Genomic DNA, 21,676 nt, shown 5'->3' with positions numbered 1-21,676 from the left:
GGAAATTATGCACAGAAGCTGTTAAAAGAATATAAGGTTGTCAAGTCAAGCGAGAAATGTTATAACATCGCCTGCTCAGCCTTCAGTTGGATCCTGTCTGCATGCAAATTTGACAGTCTTTAATTGCATGTCTCCGAGATCTATGGAGAATATAGCTTCTTAATTCACAACAGAAAAAGCACGCAGACTTTTTATCTTATCAGAAAAGAAGCATTTGCTCGCACATCAAATATCGTTATCTCTTAAAGATTGTCCAGGCTGTAGGTATGGGGTACGTTTCATCAGCCAGGGAAAGCTTCCGTAGGTCACAGCTGCCTGAAACACAGCTCTGAGCAAACCTGCCATGGTCCTGAAAGTACCGTGGCGACGGTGATTGCCACCGTGCAGACAAGGTCCTCACCGATTTGTTTTGTGGTGCCCTCAGACATGGTACAGTCAGGTGTCCTGGAGTGTCTGTCCCCCTGTGAAAGGAGAGGGAAGACAGAAGGTAGCAGGGGGTTGCAGCCACCACGCTGCTGAGGGTGGAGGACAGCTGGGGATTTTGTGGCTCTCCAAGCTATGGTCTGCAGAGACTGTGAAGAGTGTCTGGTTTTGGTGGCCTCTTTCCCTACCAATAGTACATTCCCCTTGAAGACAAATGAGCAAATGGGGGCTGTAAACTAACTATAGAGGGAGAGAGGGACATCAGTGAATATCCAACCGCATAAACCAACCTTACGATGCTTTCAGTATATGTAATTCTAAACCATTATGGTTGTACAAGAATCACATTGTTTGACTTTTTATTAGCCAGGTTATTAGCATTCTGGGAGAGGCATTGGAGAGAGTGGCACACGAGCAGGAATCCAAAAGAGTTTCAATGGGAGTGGTCCTCTTAAGAACTGCCTGGAAAATAAAGGTTTACAACCTGTTGCATGAGAAAATGAAGCAAGAAGGGAAGCAATTTGTCAAACACTATTATTTGTAGACAGTCTCAAAGAATAGCGAGTAACGGGCCCTCAAATCCCATACGGTGACCTCGTGCAAGCAGAGTACACCACCTACCAGGAGATGATAAATTTATGCATGCACTGTACTCAGAACTGAAAAAGATGTTTTCCAGAGTTAGAACCTGTTGTGTTGGCATAACATTACATTTAAAGTAAAAAGCGTTGAACGCACTGGGAATTGTTGAAGAATATTCTGCCAGCTGCTCAAAATTATGATTTTACACTGCCATCAATAACAAAAAACGTTACTCTAATGAGAAGTCATTCTGGTTAAATGAAGAAATAGAAGTCGTGATAAAACATTAATTAATCAAATATCAAAAAAGGGAAAATAGAAAAGGCAGAAATGTTCCCTAGGTGGTTTTTATATTTGAAACAGGGGAAGAGGATGTGTCCGTCCTCTGTGGTGATGTGGAAAGAAGAGAAAGTTTACTGCTTATAGTAAAGAAGGATCTGAGACAGGCAGGAGTGGTTGAAATTAAACATTTTCACATCCTAGTAACTTTTACATCCAGGAATCTTAAAGGAGGTAGCTGAAAAGCTCTGTTAAGTGGCTGCTAATTTATAATAAATCTTGGGAAACGGGAAATTCCAGAGAATTGGAGGGCTGCCAACTGTATTTCTGATATTTCAAAAGATAAAAGGGATGTCCCGGGGAACTGAAGGCTGGTTTAGCTTGACGTCAGTCCAGGGTGAAATAGTGGAACAGCTATTTCAGGATCTGTCAAGAGAGAAGTTGGAGGCTAAAGGTATAGGTAATTCCAGTAACAGTTGGAGAGCTTGTCAAACAAACTGCTGGTTTTCTTTGCTCTGTCAGGATTGCAAGTCTGTGTGATAAAGGCAACTGTTGATATTGCCTCTAGGAGGCCAGATTAGGTGGTCCTTTTCTGCCTTTCGGGTTTGCAAACTGTAGAACAAACACCCTGAGATTAAAACTCCCATGACAGAGAGCGCTAATTCAAACAGAAATAATCAAAGCACTCTGTTTCCCTGGGATGAAGTGTGGCTTAGTTTGGGGTTTTGCGTGTTAATCTCCTATTTGATTTGATTTGATTTGATTTGATTTAATGGCTTTTGCAGCTTTAAGTGTGTTGAGTACATTGTAGTTCTGTGGGGGCAAAGAAACCAACCAAACTTCAAAAAGCTGCGTGAAAAGCTCAACAAATAATATAAGTATCCTCAAGATAAAAATCCAAGTTCTTATAGAAGCCTTTGCAGCTTTAATCGCTCATTCTTTACCATAGCAAAGAAGCTTTCATAAGCTCCTCTGGATCTTACAGGAGAAGGAAAACTTGTCTTTGCCTTCTGCTGTCTTTGCAGCCCTCTAAGAAACTATAGATGCTACATCAGCTGTACTTACCTTCAGAACCAGGATCCAAATACATCAAATCTTTTCTTGCTCTCTGGGCTCCTTCAAGATGCAGTTGCACTTAGTCAAAGTGCCCATTTCTGCTCACATCCTCTCCTTACCTCGGCTGCAGCCTGGTAGGTGGTGGCAGCAGAAGTGATTGCTTTCCATGCACCTTTCGCTGGGGGATGATTCATTGTCTGCAACAGGAAAGGCAGTTTAGTTCCAGAATAAGTGCCAGTCCGTGGATAAAGGGACTTTAAATAGGAATCTAGGCATGTGCCAGACTCTGAGGATGGTGGGAAGGCTTGCTTGAACTTGCTTAAACTTCCCAATAACAAAATGGCAATTTTCAGATCCTTGCAGGATCAAAACCACTGTCAGAATCCCTTGGTGTAATCCAAGTATCCTCTTGGCGCTTGCTCTGAGAGTTTCTAAATAGTCATTTCAGTGACCTTCTGATCATTTGATGGTTAGAAAAACATGTGAAAATGGTTTTTGCATGTGTTGATATGCCTTCTATGTTCATACCTGTAAATCTGTGGATCCTAATGCAGTAGTCACTAGACTTTATTTATTTATTCATTCATTCATTTATTTTTAGATTAGTAAAAATCTATGATTTGACCATAAGGAAACATTTTTTTTTTTCTTCAGTATGTATGTTATCAAAGGAGAACATTACTATTGATATCCGTTTGGTTGTGGAAAACGCTACACAAGCAGATAGTGGCCCAGTCTCCAAGGAGAAGGCGACACCTGTATTCTTTCCCAAGAGCAGGAGGTGCAAAGTTCTGTCCCAACTTTAACCCAGTGACCTATTGCATGCCTTCCTGCTCTTTGCTTATTAATCACAATTGACATGTTCCAAAGGACATGCCAGTTTGTGTCCCAAGGAAACATGAAGGATATTCTAAACATCTGCTAACTTGCAGCAAAGACGAAGAGCTTGCATTTTAGGGGAAAAAAAATCGAGAACAGATTTTTCCCATAACAACTATGTAGTATGACAGGAGAAAATGGGCTTTTGTTGTTTTTGCAACCTCTACAATTTGAGTAGTTGGAAGATGTTTTCAGTGGTTTTGGCCATACCCTCCCCTGCAGACAAAATTTCTTCCACCAGTTCTGCAGATAGGCTGGAAAAGCAATAATTAGTACAGCTTGGAAGTGAGGAGAAAATGAATGAGTAATTCTGAGAGAGAAGTTTTATGTTCTTTTCTGGGGGAAAAAAAAAACAACTGACAAAAAATGCTCATTTGATAGCAACCAAAAAAATTCAAGTACAGAGCTTCAGCATTGAATTCTACTGGAGTTTTTAAAGACTGGGTCTCCTTGAGAATAAAACATAAAGGAAATGAATAGCTTTTACTTGCATAACTTGTTGGCATAATCTTTCACATTACAAGGCTGCTAAAAGGAGCAGAACAGCACCATTGCTGATAATATGTAGCTTCCAAATACTGGTGGTATTGGTTTAATATCAGCCTGACCTTTGTTCTCATAGCCATATTAGCAAAAGAGATTTCAAGTAGAGAAACGTATTTTTTACTATCCCAAAGTACTGTCATACAGGCAAGTGGCCTGGATACTCGCATACTTCACCAACCATTTATGCTTCAACAATTTCGTCATCCCAGATGGCATCGTAGTGCAAATTATATACATACATGTGCACATACGCCCGTAGAAGTAGACATAAATTACTTAAAAGTTTAGGAAAAGGAGGGAAACCATGTCATTATATCACTCCTCAGCAAAAGCCCCAAATTACTAATTTAAAGCAAGGAAGGCAGGACCTAAATCTGGTGAGTCCTTGCCAGAATCTCCAGCCTCCGTTTATATGGAGACCTTAAAGCTTTTCAGAGAGCTCTCCAAGCTGGAGAGCAAGATAAATCACTAGTTCATTTTTGCCTCTCTGATTCTTTAATCTGGCAATCCGGTTTACCCAAGAGTAACGCAAAAGGTTGTGTCTTTTCCCCAAGGTCCTGAAGCCTTTGACCACTTCAGAAAAAACATAATATGTTGTTTGTTTTGCTTGGTGGTTTCCTGGCACTGTTTCAGTGTTGGGCATTCCCCATTCTGCTTTGAATAAGCTATTTTGAGTAGCAGACTTGGTTCCAGTCCCCTCCACTGTAGCCAGATACTGTAAAGAGCAATGGGAAAGCTATGAGAAGAGACTTTATCAGGGAAGAGTTCTCCTGTGTTTCTCACTTTCCAATACGTGTATGTCAGTTGTCTTCTGAAAAGTAAGGATAGAGGACAGTTCTTTTGTTGTTCCTTCTCTTGTCCTACCGACACTACGTCTTCCCCCACCCCACCTACTATGCCTCTCTCCTGAAGGCATCACCATTTGTATTCAAGGAACATTGAAAACACATGTTAAACTAAGCATGTCTTATTGATTGTAGGACAATTAGTAGTATAATTATATAATTTTTCCTAATTTTTCCTGAGTCATAGAAAGATGCACATACATACTTAGCCTAGTAGGCCTGTATAGAATGTATATATCAATACATATACCGTGTGTAAACATTATTTGCATGTTAACGAAAGTCCCTGAAGACTGCGAGCTATTATTACCTTGTTCAACTGGGTTATTCTCTCAAAAACCTCTGAAGTCAAGAAATAGGTTTTATCTGTATGTGGAACATAAATCTATTTGAACTCTTCAAAGCAGCCTTCCACTGGGAATCCCTGCCTCCTTATGGTACCAATCTCTGAACAACCTGAAGTGCAGTTTCTTTAGAGTGGACACATGGGGTTTAAATAAACATTCATCATGGAAACTATGGGCATCCTGACACTAACTTAAAAAACCCCAACAAACAAACAAAAAACCCCCAAAAAACTCCAAACAAAAAACAAGATCCATTGCAGAAATTAAGCTGTACCTTTCTGTTCGTGTGTGCAATCTGCCAATAGTGAAATCATTGTAAGTAACCAAAATGCTGCAGGCAAAAGTTATATTCAGCAGTTCTGTTTAAAGGTCTGCAGGATCAGAGTCCCTCTTTTTTTAACCTAGTCTCTGTTCAGTTGTGCAGTAGGGTCTAGGTCCAGTATAACAAAGCCAGTAAGTGACTTTTGCAATGGGACTTCCTTCCTGCTTCAAAGCCTGTGTGCTGTGACGACGTATAGGCTGTGCAAAAGCAGCCGTTCCATGGTCTGGAGAATGCAGCCCTGTTCCTGTCGGTTTAAGCGAAGGAACGAATTTCCAGTATTCTCATCTCTACTTCAAAAGCACGTGAAGCTTGCCATACAGATACAGGGCTCTGCAAACAGCCCAGGCGTGGATACTTCTGCGCACTGCCCGCAACGTAGCTCATCAGGGACCAGTTTGTGGCCCTTGAACCACGTGCAGATGTTTAGCAATTCAGAGGGTGCTCCCTGGGCCGTGAACACGTGATGTGTTGGAGCCACGCGACCTCCTCAGCAATGTAAATTCTTGCCTTTAGGAGAGTTACCAAATGTCTGTAGGCCCCTGCTGCGTGTCCAACCAGACCTCTCCCTGTAGTGGGCCCGTGGTTCAATCCTCTCTTGAGTTTCTCTTAGCTATCCCCCTTCCCACCCATGGTCAGACAAACGTTTTGCTTTGAGGCAGTAGGGTCAGAAGCACCAGCCATCCCTATTGGCACCCACGCATCTACAGCTGCCGGCCAAGCATGCTCTACAACAGCTTTTCCACCTGGCCATGTATCGTCTGCTTTACAGCAGAAGTTACTTGATGAATGTGAAAACCGCATTTCTGAAGACGCTCTTGCTAGTGGCCCTGGCACCCACAGTATGTTTGGCAGGAGGCAAGCCCGTGTAGCCCGGCGGCCTGCTAGTCTATTTTCAATTATCTAGGGTGCTCAGAGAAGAAGACATTAATATTGCTGAGGATGACATAGCAAATTACTACTGCTCCCTAACCTTTTTAAATTGCTAACACTGTTGTAATCTGTAATTACAGAAATCAGTGTGAGAATCGTGGCACAGTATAATTATCTTTCCTGATACTTTATTGCTGTATGAATTATTAATCAAAATCAGTCTTGTATAGTATTTGCAGCAACTAAGAAGAATAATGTATAATTAAATTTCATTATTTCTATTTTTGTGCTGGTGTTTTATGATGTTGTAATTGATAATTAATTGGTTAAAAATTCACACAATTCTTGGGAGTTTCATATGACTATGACTGCTCGGTATTCAGCATTTATTAATTGAATAATGGGCTCACTGAAGAGACCTTTGTATATAGTCTTCTGTCATTACAGTGAGCTCTCAAAAATGGTGAATTAATCATTAGGCCTTTCAATAGTTTCTTTTTAAAGGAAAGCAGTGACAATATAATCATATCCTTTGTTGTTATAGTTATAATTGAGAGATCGTAATAACCAATTGTAAGGATGGTCATTTTAGGAGCTCTGAAGTGTCAGTTATTGATAAATTTCTTTAAAACCAAAGTGTTGATTACACAGAACAAGTCTTTTCGTAGAAAAAATATTAGGAGATGGGGAAGGAAGCCTGGAAAATTATTTTCCTCCCACTTGCCACTTAAAAACAGTGCATGTTTATCCCTGAAAACTGTCAAGTCTGATATGCTTTTGCTGGCATTTGTCAGAAGTATGAGTTCCTCTCGACTTTTTCATTATTTTATCATCATTCTCCCCATTTTTTTCCTAGTATCTTTTGCTAAATTGTTAGGGGAAAAAATTAATAGAAAACCTCAGGACAAAAGAGTATTTTTTCACACTCTCTGCATCCTGTTAAAAAGAAATACTGTCAGACATTTACATGCAAATCTGCGGTGCAAACTCTCCAGCTACCTCTGACCGAAGAGCCTTAGATGCATTCAAGCAGCCCACTTCAAGGTATTCCTAAGTGTCTTTTTTACCTGTTAGTGGAGCTGATTGGAAGAATGTGAACTGGAACTAAAAATAACCTCAGTTCATTATTGATTCTCTCTTAACATGATCAGGACAAAGGTGGGAGTCACCTTGTATAGCAGGATATAATGCAAGCTCCAGCTTTTGCTTCCAAGCAAAACCTGCAGTTCATTTTACACTGGGTCAGGTACTGCGAGTCCTAGATGAGAAGTCACAGAGTGTTATCTGTTGGCTTCTGTACTAAAATGTGGTGGTACAGGCATCATGAGCAGATACCGATAAACCTTTTCAGGCCTTTACTGTGAATTTGGAATTGATTCTTCTGTGCGCTGTTGTAGATCTGGTGTCATGCTTACACCTCCTGGGATACAAGCAAGCTTTTGTTTCATGGGATAAGATACTTTTAGGCCCTGTTTTCCCCCATCCCCTTCCTCGCTGATCTTTTGCTGCAGAGAGGCTACAAAGGCACTTCCACTGCAATCTGTGCACCTTTTGTCTGTTGAGCTTAACATCTGATGGCTTCTCATGTCCTAAACCCACCACCACGCTGGAGCCAGCGGGAGCGGTGCCCCTGGTGTCAGGGACACTCACCATATGTAGTCTTTGGACAGATGTTTTCTTCTGCTGGCCCTCAACAGCTTGGACCCATGCAACTTCAGTGCCCATTCGAGAGAGGGGAGCGCAGGGCAGCATGGGTGCCCATTGCTCTCTTGAAGTGATAGATTTGTGTTTTCATCTGTGTTGACATCCATGAAGTAATTTGTTTCTGAGACAGTGGCTAGTAGGTCAGGAAAGATGGATAACACGCGCACGTTCCTCTGCCCAGGCAGTTTGTTGTTGGCCAGCGTGCTGGAGCACGTGAGTATTCATCCCGTGTAAACTTGTACTCTGAGTAATGTGGCCCTGGATATTTTTATGAGGAGTGACTAATCCTTTTACGAATCCAGTGAGTTCTTTGCCCAGTAACATGCAGCAGTGTTATTGCAGTGACTGTGAAATCTCTCAGGAAAAACAAAGCAAGTGTCTTCCTACGAGCATGGGGTACAATTTCAGTTTGTTTCTATGGTCAGGAATCACAGCTCTTCTTTTTACAAATTCTGCATTTGTCTTGTTCCTTTTACTTGGGTGTCCTCTCCTATTTGCAACATTAGAAACAATAAATAACAGTGCTACTTTGACCTTTTTATTTTGTATTATTTGTATAGTGTTTACTGAATTGATCATACATGTTGAGGAGGGCTTTTTCATTGCCAATAATCTTTTTCATTGTTCTCCTGAGGATTTCTTTTGTCCCTGTTTGAACATCAGATGCAGACACTGCACAACAGTGTACTACACCAGAAGTAACTAGAAAATATATCTCCTTATTGAAATATTTCTCTCTCTCCAAAATCTATCTCTAAGTGATGACAGTCTCTCTGTCTCCAGTCCATGTTTTTCATAAGAGGCTCCAAATTGAGATTCCAGGTCAATGAGTTCCTGATTTACTGTGACAGTGGTCAAACACTGCAACAGGTTGTCCAGAGATGGTGTGGAGTCTCCATCTTTGAAGAGATTCAAAATCCAGCTGCACATGGTCCTGAGCAGCCTGCTGTAGGTCACCTTACTTTGAGCAGGGAGGCTGGACTAGACAACATCTAGAGTTCCTCTCCAAACTCAATCTTTTTTTTTTTTTTTCCCTTTTCTCTAACTGCCATTTATGTATAAGAGAGTACCCTAGATTTAGTGTTTCACCTTGTTAGTGTCTAATTCTTTTTCATATTAAGTCTTTTTGAAATTCCCAACAATCCCTACTACCTTTGACATTTGAACTAATTTTATCAATTTCAGCCTCCCAGTCATGGTCTGTGGTCACTAATCAATGTAGGATCATCACATAATCCATTTTGGAAGGGACCTCAGGAGGTTTCTAGCACAACCTCCTCCTCAAAGCAGGTCAGCTCTGAGATCAGCACTATATCCAGTCTGGTCTTGAAAACCTCCAGGGATGGAGATGACATAACCTCTCCGGGCAACCTGTTCCTCAATTTTTCCTTATGTCCGATCTAAGCCTCTCTTGTTTCAAACTGCTCCCATTGTCTGGCTCCATCTTTTTGATGACCTTGCTGTAGGTAGTGGCAGGCTGCTGTTAGGATCCCGGTACCCCCAAGCCGTCTCCCATCCAAGTACCAAGTGTGCCCAACCCTGCTTTAGCTTGAGAGATCAGCCAAGCTCAGGCGTGTTGCATGACATGGCCACAGGCAAATGTGAGCTGCTGGTGCTGCTGCTGTTTCATTTCTGGAGGAATTTCACTGTTAACCTGCTGAAGATTGCCCCTGCATCCCTTCTCTGTTGAATACGGTTTAGCCTAAGTGATTTCCAGTCTGATGCAACTTCTCACCTTATGACAACTGAGCTTCTCTAGCAGCCTTTTGTAAAGGTTTTGTCAAAGGATTTCTGAAAGTCAACACTAATTACACGTACCAGAGTTCCTCACTGCTAATTTGACACACTTCAGGAATTCTAATAGAGCCCACCAGAGACATGACTTCCCCTTGCAGAAGTCATGCTGCTTTGTCACGATGATAATTTGCCTGGTTAAGTGCTCTGTAGCTCTGCCACGATCGAGATTTACCTTTTCATGTAATTAACCCAGTTCTGATGCAGGACTTTCTGGTCTGTCTTGATAAGATTTTCTCTCCCCTAATGTTTCCCTTTAAAAACAGACACCACATTGCCTGCCCTATAGTCTTGTGAGGCAGGAGCTTTTTTTTATGATAGGTAATGTATTTTTGGTAGCAGCTCAGGCAGTGTGTTCATGAGTTCCTGAAGAGTTTTGGGCGAGTGCCAGCCAGTAGAGACGACGGGCTGCAAACTGAAGTGATTTGGATGTTCCATGAGCAATTTTTTTGGGTCTCCTGAGGTTTCGTGTGCCTCCTCCATGCTGCCCATGCAGAAGGGCTCGTTGGGATCTCCCACCTGTCTCTGTGGAAGGACCGTGTAAGCAACGTTCCAGTTTGCTTCACTGCAGTTGCTGGCCTTTAGCAGCAACTTTTTTTGGCAAGGTTTCAATGGTGCTTTCCTTACCCACAATAGTTCGTGCCAGTTTCTGGAAACTTTTGTTTCAAAGAGGCTTTTTCTGGCAGTATGGTGACCTATATGCAAACAAATGCACAGCATGTTCTTTTGAGCCAGAGAAAGGCTTGCTAAGACATTCTGTCTTCGGTTTGAAGAAATACCAAGTGTGTAACAATGATTTCCATGAAGAAGGTTCTGCAAACTCAGCATAATACTGAATTCAGCAAAAAACTATGCGGTTTGAATTAACACTGTATAAAAGACTTCCAGCCCAGCTTGCCTCATAGTTCAGAATTAATACCCAACCCCTGCTTTTCTCTTCCAAGGAGAGGAAAAAAAATAAATGTTGAATTCTGCTAATTTTCTTGCTACTACATGCCAAAGCCCTTCGGTGACCTTTTCTCTTTGCACTCTAAACTCTTTCCCTGTGAAAATGAACAATATGCTCCCCACTGCAGGGTTTCACCATCTTGCTCCTGTCCTGTAGGATAAAGCCTTCCTGGAGAGGAAACACCTCATGCTTGGAGGTCATTCAGTCGATGGCAGATCGTGGAAAAGGGAAGACCATAAATCACTTGTGTTGAAAGATTAAAAGCTGATAAATAGGTGGTCCTGAGCCATAGCCTAGCCCCGGCTTCCCTGTGCGCAATGCAGGGCTCGGGGTGCTTCCTGGGGCACAGCCAGGGGAAGTCTGTGTCGGATTGAGATTGCAGCTGGCGGCCAGGGCATCCACACGGGCTCTCAGCGGCTGTGGGAAGGGGCACGGTGTAGATCCGCTTTCGGGAAGCCCCTGGAGTCACAGCAGTAGCCTTGGGAAAGCACAATGATACAAGCAGCTGGGTGGAAGTCCTTCCCAGGAGCATAGCTAGGGATCCGCTGGAGCAGAGGGTGCGATTTACAGCCCCAGCATTTCAGTACGGCATCGGTCAGGTTTCCTAGCATAGAAGGCAGGCTCGTTTGCCAGCGGGGAAATACACCGTGGTATTTTCAGCACTTCACAGGGCATGCAATGATTTAAAAAAAAAAATACACTCTATGAGAGCTGTAGTTAAAAAGTGGGAAATTACTAATTAGTAACCAAGTAATTCAGGGTTTGATTCACACAAATTGCACTATTACTGTAAAAAAGGATTGCAATTTCAGGCAAACAGTGTTTTTTGGGTTTTTTTTAAAGGCACTGAAAATATAATTGATGTTCTGTTCATTACCTGCCAGGTTTCAGGTTTCTTGTACATTTTTTCATCATCTGAGACATTACAGGCATAAGACGTGCCTGGAAAAAAAAAAGAAAAAAATGAACGCTTTCCCCTTTGCATTGTCATTTGCAACTCTCAGGTTTTCCCACTAGATTGTTCTTGTAAACTCTTGCATTTCATGGCACGCAAGAGTGACCACTTAGAACATCATTATAACGCTATCGTTAGCATCAGAGTTCAGTTACACAGAAAGCTGAGTGGGATGAGCCAAGTATCATTTTCCCTTTTACCTTACCATAGTGTTAATAAAATGATTGCTGTCAATTCTTCTCATTAGTCTCAATTTAGGGGAAAAAAAAAGAACGAATTTTCTCCTGATAAAGAAATCCAACTGGTAGCGTAAAAAACCCCCACAGTGTCTCCCTCCCTTACCTGCATGCAGATTGATCAGCAAAATTGTATCTTCTCTCTAGATATGAAGTGGTGAAGGGCTAATGAATACTGGGTTGGTTTGTTGGGTTTTTTCTGTTCATGTAGGCTTTTCAAGCTGGGTACTCAGAAGCATAGCATGAGTCAGCAGTGAATACCGAAAATACCGGTAAAAGAGAAACTGTAAGCATCCCATTAAGAATTCCAGTAATATTATAGTTTTTAACGTTGGCAAAAACACCTACTTTGTAAAAAAGAGTCATCATAGCCACTAGCTTAAAAATACTCCTGTAAAGGTGGGAAGATGGAGTTATCTCTGAAAAGTCTACTAAGTACTTACAAGTACTTGTATAAGTAACAGCAGGTCCTCTTAAGTCCATTTTTGTGTAGATTATTAGTGTCTTTCGAATGACACTGTAGGAAAATGGTACCCTGGTTTGAACGCATGGCAAGAGAAATAGTTTGAAGTCATGTTGTGTCTACGTGTTTACCTGTGTATTGTACTGGCAAAGGAAAAATGCTGCAAAGGTCCAGATTAAAAAGTAGCGGAGGAGGAATTTTTCTTCTGCTTGCTACAGAGGCCAGATATTTGCAGTGCAGCAGTATTATACCAAAATACTGACGTGTGTTGCTCTTAGCCCTGTATGCCTCTGAATCTTACCTCTCAGCAGGCAGTTGTTGTTCGCAATAAGGAAAAATAATTCCTTAAAATACATGAAGTTTGTGCATTTGCATGACTTTCAGCAGCAGATAGAATAATACATATGACTACTTTTTCCCATGTAAACCCTAGTGTGTTCAGTTTGTTTTGGGGTACACAGTTTGTTCAGACACAGCACAGGCTTTTACACTTTTCTACTCAGAGAAATTGAAATGGGAAAATAATGCAAAGAGAATTCAGGCTGGTGCTGGGCAGAAAGTTTTGGGTAGAAGAATTACTTCAATGTGTTGAAGCGCAAAGGGGATTCATGCGGTGCTGGGGGGAAGCTGATCCCCACCACCATCACCATTGCAAGTCCAGGCCCCATATTCAGAGGCATTGCCAGTTCTACGTGTGTCAGAAATTGCAGGACAGCAGGCGGAGAACTTCCTACTCAGAAAGTTGTAGCAGGTGTCTTACATCCTTCTAACCTCTGCTGTCAGGAGGGAGTGAATTATCTGCAGGCAGGAGTGGCCCCAGCACCCATGTGCTGCTCTGACGCCTGGGGCCGGAGCTCTGCAGGGGTTGGGGGATTTTCTTGGATCTGTGGGTCTGGAATTCAGAAATTGTTTTTTTCTGTAAATGACATTAAACTGCCAGTGAAGGCATGTTGCTTTAGCCATACATGGAAGCGAATTTCTTCTGAAGCTGCTAAACATCTTTCTCTCTCCCTTAATTTTTAATCCCTCTAATTATGATTGAAAAATGAGGTTGCTGTAGTTAGTGGCTTGTCTTCATCAGGTACAGTTCCACCTTGCCTTTCACTTCAGCCGAGGTCTTCAGTGTAAACACGCAGTGCTGCCTGTCCGTTGGAGAATAGGCTGGGGTTTTGAGGGGATTTTCCCTTAATCTGAAAATAACAGAAGCAAGCACAAAGCCCTTTTTTCAGCTAAAAGACCCAACAGTCGCTCTTGCATTTTTTGCTAAAATCTTCTAAAATTCCCCATGTCCCCATGTTACTGCCTCTACTAAATCAAAAATCATAGATGCATAGTAGGTGGTTGAAGGAAAGCACTTTGCAGTCCATCTAAACTCTATTTTGGTTTTGCAGGGGGAAGTTAGGGGGGTTTAGGTAATTGAAGCGTGGCACAGTGAAAGCCGGTGGCAATGAACGCCCTTCCCCATACTTTTCCCAAGCAAACTATTCGGATTTAAGATTTAATGGACTGTTTGGCTATGATCCCAGGGTACCCAGAAATTGGGCAGCACCCCGCAGCACCACGTTTGCCCAGCAGCTGCGCTGCTTCTCACCACCTTGTTTGTGTTTTCTTCCTCCCTTCTCCCCTGCAGGGTGTGAACGGCATGTCTGTGGATGAGAAGACTGACTCCCCCATGTATGTGTATGAGTCAACAGTGCACTGTACCAATATTCTCCTCTGCTTAAATGACCAGCGGAAGCAGGACATTCTCTGTGACGTGACGCTGATCGTGGAGGGGAAGGAGTTCCGCGCCCACCGGGCTGTGCTGGCTGCCTGCAGCGAGTACTTCTTGCAGGCCTTGGTCGGGCAGACGGAAAATGACCTGGTGGTCAGCCTGCCGGAAGAGGTACAGTATGTCGACATGCCCCTGCTGTAAACACGAGCTCCCTCCATCCCGCGTGGCAAGGAAGACCTCCATGGTCCCTTAAGGTGGTCAGGGGGAGCGTGCTGCAGGTGTCAGTGCCTGCCCCGGCACAACTCTGGACGTGTTTTTTGTGTTTGGGTGGGTTTCGAATCGCTGAAGGATGGACATGTTCACACCAGCCTTCCTCACTGGCGGTAACTCCTAACGGTTATGGCAGCAAAACTTTTAAGATGCTTCAGCCCACCTTTCTCAACACCACTGAGAGCGCCGTACCCAAACGCTTAATTACCATATCTTCATTCAGGGCATTATCAAGACCCTGATATTCTTCTGCTTTTCCAGACAGGAAATTTGAAAGGGCTGATATGGCTGCTAGATGGCAGGTTATTGTTGAAAAATCATTTGAGCTTTCACATTGTTGGGAGGCTTATTGCTGTCCACCCCTCTCTGGCAGCTCATATCCTCGTCCTCCTTTTTCCCCTCTCTTGCACCTCATTCAGCCTTGCCTCCTCTTGCCTCCCCTCATGACAAGTTTGGGATTTAACTGCTTCAGGCCATGTGCTTTCCACCGAGAAACCATGAACACAGTCTGTCAAAAAGCAGGGTTTTTCTCATGCGGCATGGCTCCCACAGCAGGAAGCCAAGGGACCTAGAAAATACATACCTCACTGGAAAGTTTACTTTATTTTACCACAAAATCTCACTGGCTGGCTTCCACCCCCACTGTAATTTCCTCACAGCCGTATGGCCATGACAGCACAGCCACCGTAGGGCACACCGGTGGCTTCACTGCCCACGGAGGGGAGATGTGTGTCTGCTGGGTGGTGCTGCCATCACCCACCACCTCGGCACTGCCTGCTCAGCGTCTCCGACTGGGACAGGTGGCACGAGAAGGGTGGCGATGTACCCAGGGCACAGGCGGCAGGCGCTCAGTGGGAAGGCACTCTGGCATACAGAGGGTTTTTCACCATCATTTGCTTAACGCCCATGAAGAAGCACAGTGTGGTTTTAAATGGTGACAGGTTCTGAAGCGTCACACACCATTTTTCCCCCTCTGGTTTGGCTCTCCAGAGACTTCAGCAGCAGCGTGATGTTGTCACGGCACAAATTGGAGAGCATTAGAAGAAGTAGGTCACCGGGTGTGACTTCATGAGTCTTGACACTGAATATTACTCATGAAGAAATTTCAACCCAGACATTTTGCATAGGAGTTTAGAGATATCGCAGAGGACGTGCTAGGATGCGCACTGTGATTCTGCAGTGTCCACTAATAATTTCCAGTGGAATAATCAAGTCTCAGTCAGTGTCGCATAGCTTTCACACCCCAAAGCAAGGGCACGACCAGAGAGGTGACAAAACGTGCCCAAGGGTGCGCAGGTACAAAGAGGCAGGAGAGTATCAGTGCTCTTATACGAAGCCTTGGTGAGACCTCCGTGTATGATTCGGGTCCTGTTAACTAAAGAAAAATAATTGAAATTCAAATAAGCATATACAAGAGTGACTGAGATGTTCAGAAGAAGGAGCCTGGCCTAAAGGAGGAGAAGACCAGACCATGGTAGGTTCATACTGCTGGCATGACAACTGCGACATGCTACAGCTCTGTGTAGGCAGAGGAGATGAAGCAGCTGAGAGGAGGAGTTTCTCTTTAATACTAAAAGACAGTGTTGACACAAGCATTGATTGGTTTCAACTGGCTTTTAGTAAAAGTAGATTGGGAATTAGCAGATTTTGAATCACAGCAGCAGTGAGGTGCTGAGCCGCAGGCCAGTGGGAGGAACAGGGCGGTGGATCATAATGTCTGCACTTGGTGACCCAGCCCTATGTTCCTATGACACTAAAGATTTAAAACACAAAGGTTTATCTTTCTATGTGTTTCATGTGAGATATTACGTAAAAAAAATTCCTCCAGTCCAATCATAATTGATTTCTGTTTAAGTGAATCCGCTTTGGATAAATGAACTGTTGGAATTTTACATTTTAGATATGTGTCAATGAAAGATCAAAAATTTTTAGTGACTTAGGATTACACTGGCTGCTGTTACAGGTCCGGTGAAGTCCATGGATTTGCAGAAGCAGTGAATCTAGTTCTTAGGGTTTTCTCCAGTTCTCTGAAATTGTCACACTTCACCTAAGACTACCACTGTTACTTTGCCACGTGCTTCTATTAGTTGCAGAGCTCCAGGGCTTTAACTTTCTCATCCTGGAAAAGAACTCTCTTAGCCTATTAAACAAGATACCTACAGCTACCGATGCTTACTTGTACTGATATTTTCCACGAGCAAATTAATTGCTGTTAACTGCATTGAATCTAATTTGCTTGGTGGCTACTTGATTTGAATAGCTATATGTGAGATGGTCAGATAAATAATTTCCTCACAAATGCTAGTCACTTGGGGTGACGACAGCTGCCTGATGCACTTCATTATTTCTCAGTTACTCCTTGGGTAAGGTGCGTGTCTCTGTTTCTGGCGTTACTCTGCTTCAGAGTGCTGGGTGCTTTGGTAGGTGCCTGTGTGTCCAACAAAGAACAGTGTCGGAGCTCCCAACAAAAGGAACTGAAACACTCCTGGTTTTTAAGAACTGATAGAGCAGGGGAAAAAACATCCTAGTTATATTGCATTAAAAGAAGTTAGCAGGGTCTTCTTCAGTTCATAAGCTAATGGCTCTTCCCAAGACTATTGTTTTCAGTCTGTGGTCTGCAGCACTCTGGCAGACCATGAGTTATTTCTAAAGGTATCTGTGAAAACTGACTTCATTTGTCATGTAGAGGGTTATACCTCCAGTGAAAAAATTTCAAACAAAAGTTGAAAGTTAATGTCCTGAACCAATACTTTTTTCAGGCTTAGAGACAATTTATGTTGGCATATCATTATTTTAGAAAACCAGGGATTGAAAATCATTTTTAAATATAGTCTTCACAGTTCAAAACTTTTCCAAAGGTGACGATCGCTCCTAAATTAACAAAGATATTTTTAAGTCAACCATGCAAGCATTGCATTTTAAATTCTGGCATGGTTTGAAAACTGCTAAAGTATGTGATTGTGGAGAAAGGGCATGAGTAGTATTACTATTATTTCTCAAAGGTTTGATATTGGAGCTGGATAAAGCTTTATATATAAAGCTTTTACACTCATGTAATGTTGGTATGAGGGAGCTTAACATCAAAATAAAAGATCTTATTTTTGATTATTCAAAGCAGTAAATCTGCCTCTGAAGTCTGAATTGCAGACTTTTTTCTTCATAGCCTGTTGGGGTCTGTTTGTTAATCTGGCATCCAGACATTGTTAACTGTTGTCTAGCTAAACAGTGAACAGATGTTTTTTACATTATTTCTTGTTTATATCCAATTACAAGTGAGAGCAGTCTTTATGATATGCCAGTCATTTCAGTAGGGAGACATTGTGCACACACAGAATTGAGACTAGTTGATCTTAGAGGGTTTTAAACCACTGCAAAACCTTGCGTTAGACATTTCAGGTCAGTTCAAGTGTGACTTAATGTGCCACAGTACAAACGTTTTCCTCATCAACTTCAACTAAGTCAGTATGGAGCTAATTCTGCACTGATTTAAGAGTGTTCTGTAAACCCTTTTGTACTAGCCTCGGTAATTTGATTTTATACTACACCTTTTGTTAAAGCAATGTATTTTAGTGCGTAGATAAGTGCTTGGAAAAACAGCCACGTAATACAAGAGCTCAGATGCGGCTGTGTTGTGTCCTCAGCCCTCAGAGCAGAGTTAGAGGAATGGAGTGTGTCAGCTGCCTACAGCTAATAAAAAAGGACCCAGTTAGTTCTTCACTGCGATGCTTTTCTCTTCGTTTGCAGGTTTTGGTAAACAACAAGAACCTCACCTGCTTTTCACTCAGGGTATTTTTCAGCAATTGTGCAGTTTTCCTCTAGCAGCTGCTTTTAAATGCAACCCAAAATTAGTATTTTCCAAGAGCAAGTTTTAAGCTGTAAAGTTACTCATTCACTCCATACCCCTAACTGTTGTTTTGTTTTATTTAATCACGAAAACTGGTCTTCCTTCCTATAACAAGGCACTTAATTAAGCTTTTAATTCATGATAAGAAGTTAAATGGCACTTATGAGGCTTTTTTAATGGTTTCCACTTCCCATCCAGATTACAAAAAAAGGTGTGATAGAGAGAGAGACACGGCTGTCAGCCAGAGGTATTGTAGGTCATGCCAATATTAGCTGGCAGCAGGCCATTATCCAATTAACATTGCTTCATCGCTGCAAGTAATAGCTCTCGAGTAGATGATTGAGTCATTCATGCTGTAGTGGTACTCTACTTGAGAAGGAGCCAGTGCTTCATCGAATAGGCTTTTTATTCGCTATTATTACCTGCCTGGCTTTGCTAATAGAAGTGCACAGCGAGTCTGTATGGGCAAGCTGAAAGTTGGGCGCTGGACAGAGGAGCATTGTCTGTGCAAACACCTCATTCACCTGGTTTTCTGAAAGCTGAGGCTGCACTGAAATGGTGAAAGCTCTCAGTTGCATGAGAGTCCTACAGCTTACAAATGAGATTCCTGACCTTGCTTGGGTTGTTTTGACTTTGGGGTGCACATTTAAAAATAATTTCACATGGTCATTCCAGCCATGAAAGCACCTTTCTGTCTGGTGAAGTTAAATGCAGGTCATCTGAAGCAGTAGACCTAGCTTCCTGTAGCACTGGTCTAATACTGTATGTTACAAAACCAACTTGCTTCTCAAATAGACTGGTTAGTTTTACCTGTAACCCTCAAATTTCTTGAATTGATTTCAAAGAGTAGCTACTGGTGACTTTTCTCAGTACAGTGAACTATCTGCTGGAAACGTTGCCTTCCAAAAGGATTAAACAGAATTGGCTGTGGCTTACAAATCTTCCAAGGGGCAAAGGGAAGCAGCATCTCTTTTAGGAAGAGGGGGGTGGGATTTGCTTGGGCAGCTTTTTTGTTTGTTTACCCACACAGTTCTTTTCTTTGCTATTAAGAGAATGATGTTCGAAGTAGATGTTAGCACACACCACGGGCTGAATTTCTCTGCGTTCTTACTGCTTTACTGCTCCCGGATGGCTGCTGCGAAACCTGCCATTTGCCCATGAGGTCTAGCCCTGTGAAATCTGTCATCTGCTTCTTTGGTTGACGTGGTTTAACTCCCTCACCCGGTTAATCTTCGCAAGGAGAAAGGCGGGACGGGAGCTCGGTTCAGGTTCAAGGCTGGCAAAAGCTGAGTATGTTGGAAAGCGAAGGCATGCGGCACCCTGGGTGGGACTGAGCCAGGCATCTAACATTAGTATAGCTCGTAGCTGACAGGGAGGAGAAATACTGGCAGCTGCTAACCATCCATGCCAACCCGCCAGCCTGAGGGAAAAATGCTGGGAATTAGCCAACGAAAGATGATTGCAATGAGGAGAAAATCAAAGGCAGGATGCAGGAGGTCAACTATTACATACCCTGCTGGCTAAAGGCGATTACTATTCCTTTTTATCTCTCTAGAAATAAAAGATATTCTATTACTTTGTCTCGTTCCTTTCTGTGTAGTGTGTGTATATGTATGAATATAATGTCTTTAAGGAGTGCAGTAACTGAGCTGGGAGCACTCTGCATAGGCACTTGGAGTGGAAGAGGTGATAAATATGGGAAAGAGGAGCAAGAGGGCAAGAAGAAAATGCCTGGCTGGAAGTTTGTTTCCCAGCTGGAGGGATGTTATTACGCAGTAGGGAACAACGAAAGACCCTTTTTCTTTGGTACCCCGGAGATGTAGCAGGAGTAGCTAAGGTTAGTTCTTAGAGAATGGGAAGCATTAGTAGTTTTCTTTTTACACGACTGTATCAGCTGTTGATGTTCCTCACAGCACTGGCCAGAATTAATTCTGCTTTGGCTCAGGAGGCAGCAGTGACCTGAAAGCCTTCCTGAAAGCCACCACCCCCTTTGTCTGCAAAGCTTTTTGTAGTGGCAAGAGGTTGTATCCATCACGCTTCAAATAAAGTCAGGCTTCAAATTCATTTATGCTTCAACCTCACCTCAGCAGTGCTGCTTCGGTGAGTCCATATGGATGGAAGTTGGGTCTTTGGTTTCCTAAATTCCTCCTAGGGAATGTGTTATTTTTCATGCTGATTGACAGTGCTGACACTGACCGCAAAGAAGGATGACTGGAGGCTGCAGGTCTGTCGTGAGAGTAAAACTGAGCGTTCGGGTACTTTTTGAGGTCTTACATAACATGATAGTAATTCAGGAGATACCGTGAGACAGAAATGCACATTTGTTTTAGGTGCATTACGTATGTAGCACAGTACAAAGTACAAATGACATATTTTGTTTCTAGCAGATGAACGATAAACCGTAAGTGAGACCATCAAGATGTGATATGAAATTCCATCCATGTCCAACTGCAAAAGCTTCCGGCACTGCCTGATTTTTCATGCCTCAAATATGATGAGGAAACTAGCCACATACTTTTCATTCCACATGGTGTAACTTCCATTATTTTCTGATGAGGGCTATCTCACTATTGATAATTCTTCTCTGATCTTTTCCAGTGGACAAAAGTGAAACACATCTCTGTTGTGTTGTGGGGAGAGCTAGGCTTAAAAAAGCAAAACAAAAGCCATGCATACATGCGTGTTAAGGGGAGAAAATCTTGCAATAACTCCTTTACCCTCCCTTTGGCAGTTGTACTATTTATTTATTCGAGTAAGCATATAAAAAAATACTGTCAAAGGGGATATCGAGATGAATGCGCAGAATGAAATTCACCACCGTGATAAGTGGACTCAATTTCGCTGGCTTTGTTAGACTCCTGCTTGCCGCTAGTGCTAAATCGGGCTGATTGACTGTGATTGCACTCGCTATTGAAAAGGCAGTTTGCAGTGTGGAAACTTTCTCGCTGAAACATGACAAACATAATCTAAAATGTAAAAGATGTCCTGAAGAGTAAGTCGTAGAGGTAGATTATGCTAAGGGCATGAGCAGAAGCAATAAGCATGTGTAACAGGAGGTGTATCATGTTTTGATGTTTTAATTTGATTGTTTTGGGGAGATTTTTTCTGTATTCAAATACAGATGTGGGCATGAATGAAAATTAGGTGGCTGAGCCATGACTGCACCTCAATGCTGTGAGCACTCCGGACCTGCAGAGTGAAAGATCTCCTCTATTCCTCCTCCACCTTTGCTTGTTCTCCCTCTAAAAAAGCTTTGAATTTCTTTAATGCCAGCAAACTAAGTATCTGCTTTTTTAAGAGTCCAGAAATACAGACTGAGCATTTGCCTTTTGAATAAACAGACAGATAAGGCCCAGATAAGACACCCTTCAGCTTCACCACATCAGACACCACAACCTGTAAGGTACTTTCTGATCCCAGTACCATGCTTTGTTTCGTTAGCGTTCCTAAGACCCAAAGAAGATAAGGTTTTATCTCCGTACAGCATTTTCTGACAAGGATTCCCTGGTGCATAATGTCAGACTGACTGTTTTTCTCAGCTACCAGTGAAATTGAGCATGTTATGGGGTGGAATATGGCATGTATTCAAATGATGCAT

General features: G+C 42.6%; 1 protein-coding gene across 8 annotated transcripts in view; it reads left to right on the top strand.

The window, feature by feature from the left end:
* The window catches only part of BACH2 (BACH transcriptional regulator 2), a 195,984-nt gene that overhangs the window by 130,962 nt on the left and 43,346 nt on the right, over window positions 1-21,676 (top strand). For all 8 annotated transcript variants that reach the window (XM_075747705.1, XM_075747709.1, XM_075747711.1 and 5 more), the window contains one exon: window positions 13,881-14,135. In XM_075747705.1, the coding sequence (XP_075603820.1) occupies window positions 13,893-14,135 (243 nt within the window). In that variant the 5' untranslated portion in view covers window positions 13,881-13,892. The remainder of the gene's footprint in view (window positions 1-13,880; window positions 14,136-21,676) is intronic.

This window comes from Balearica regulorum, chromosome 3 (genome assembly GCF_011004875.1).
Source record: "Balearica regulorum gibbericeps isolate bBalReg1 chromosome 3, bBalReg1.pri, whole genome shotgun sequence".
Classification (NCBI taxonomy): domain Eukaryota; kingdom Metazoa; phylum Chordata; class Aves; order Gruiformes; family Gruidae; genus Balearica; species Balearica regulorum.
This window is presented reverse-complemented; position numbering and strand designations above follow the sequence as displayed.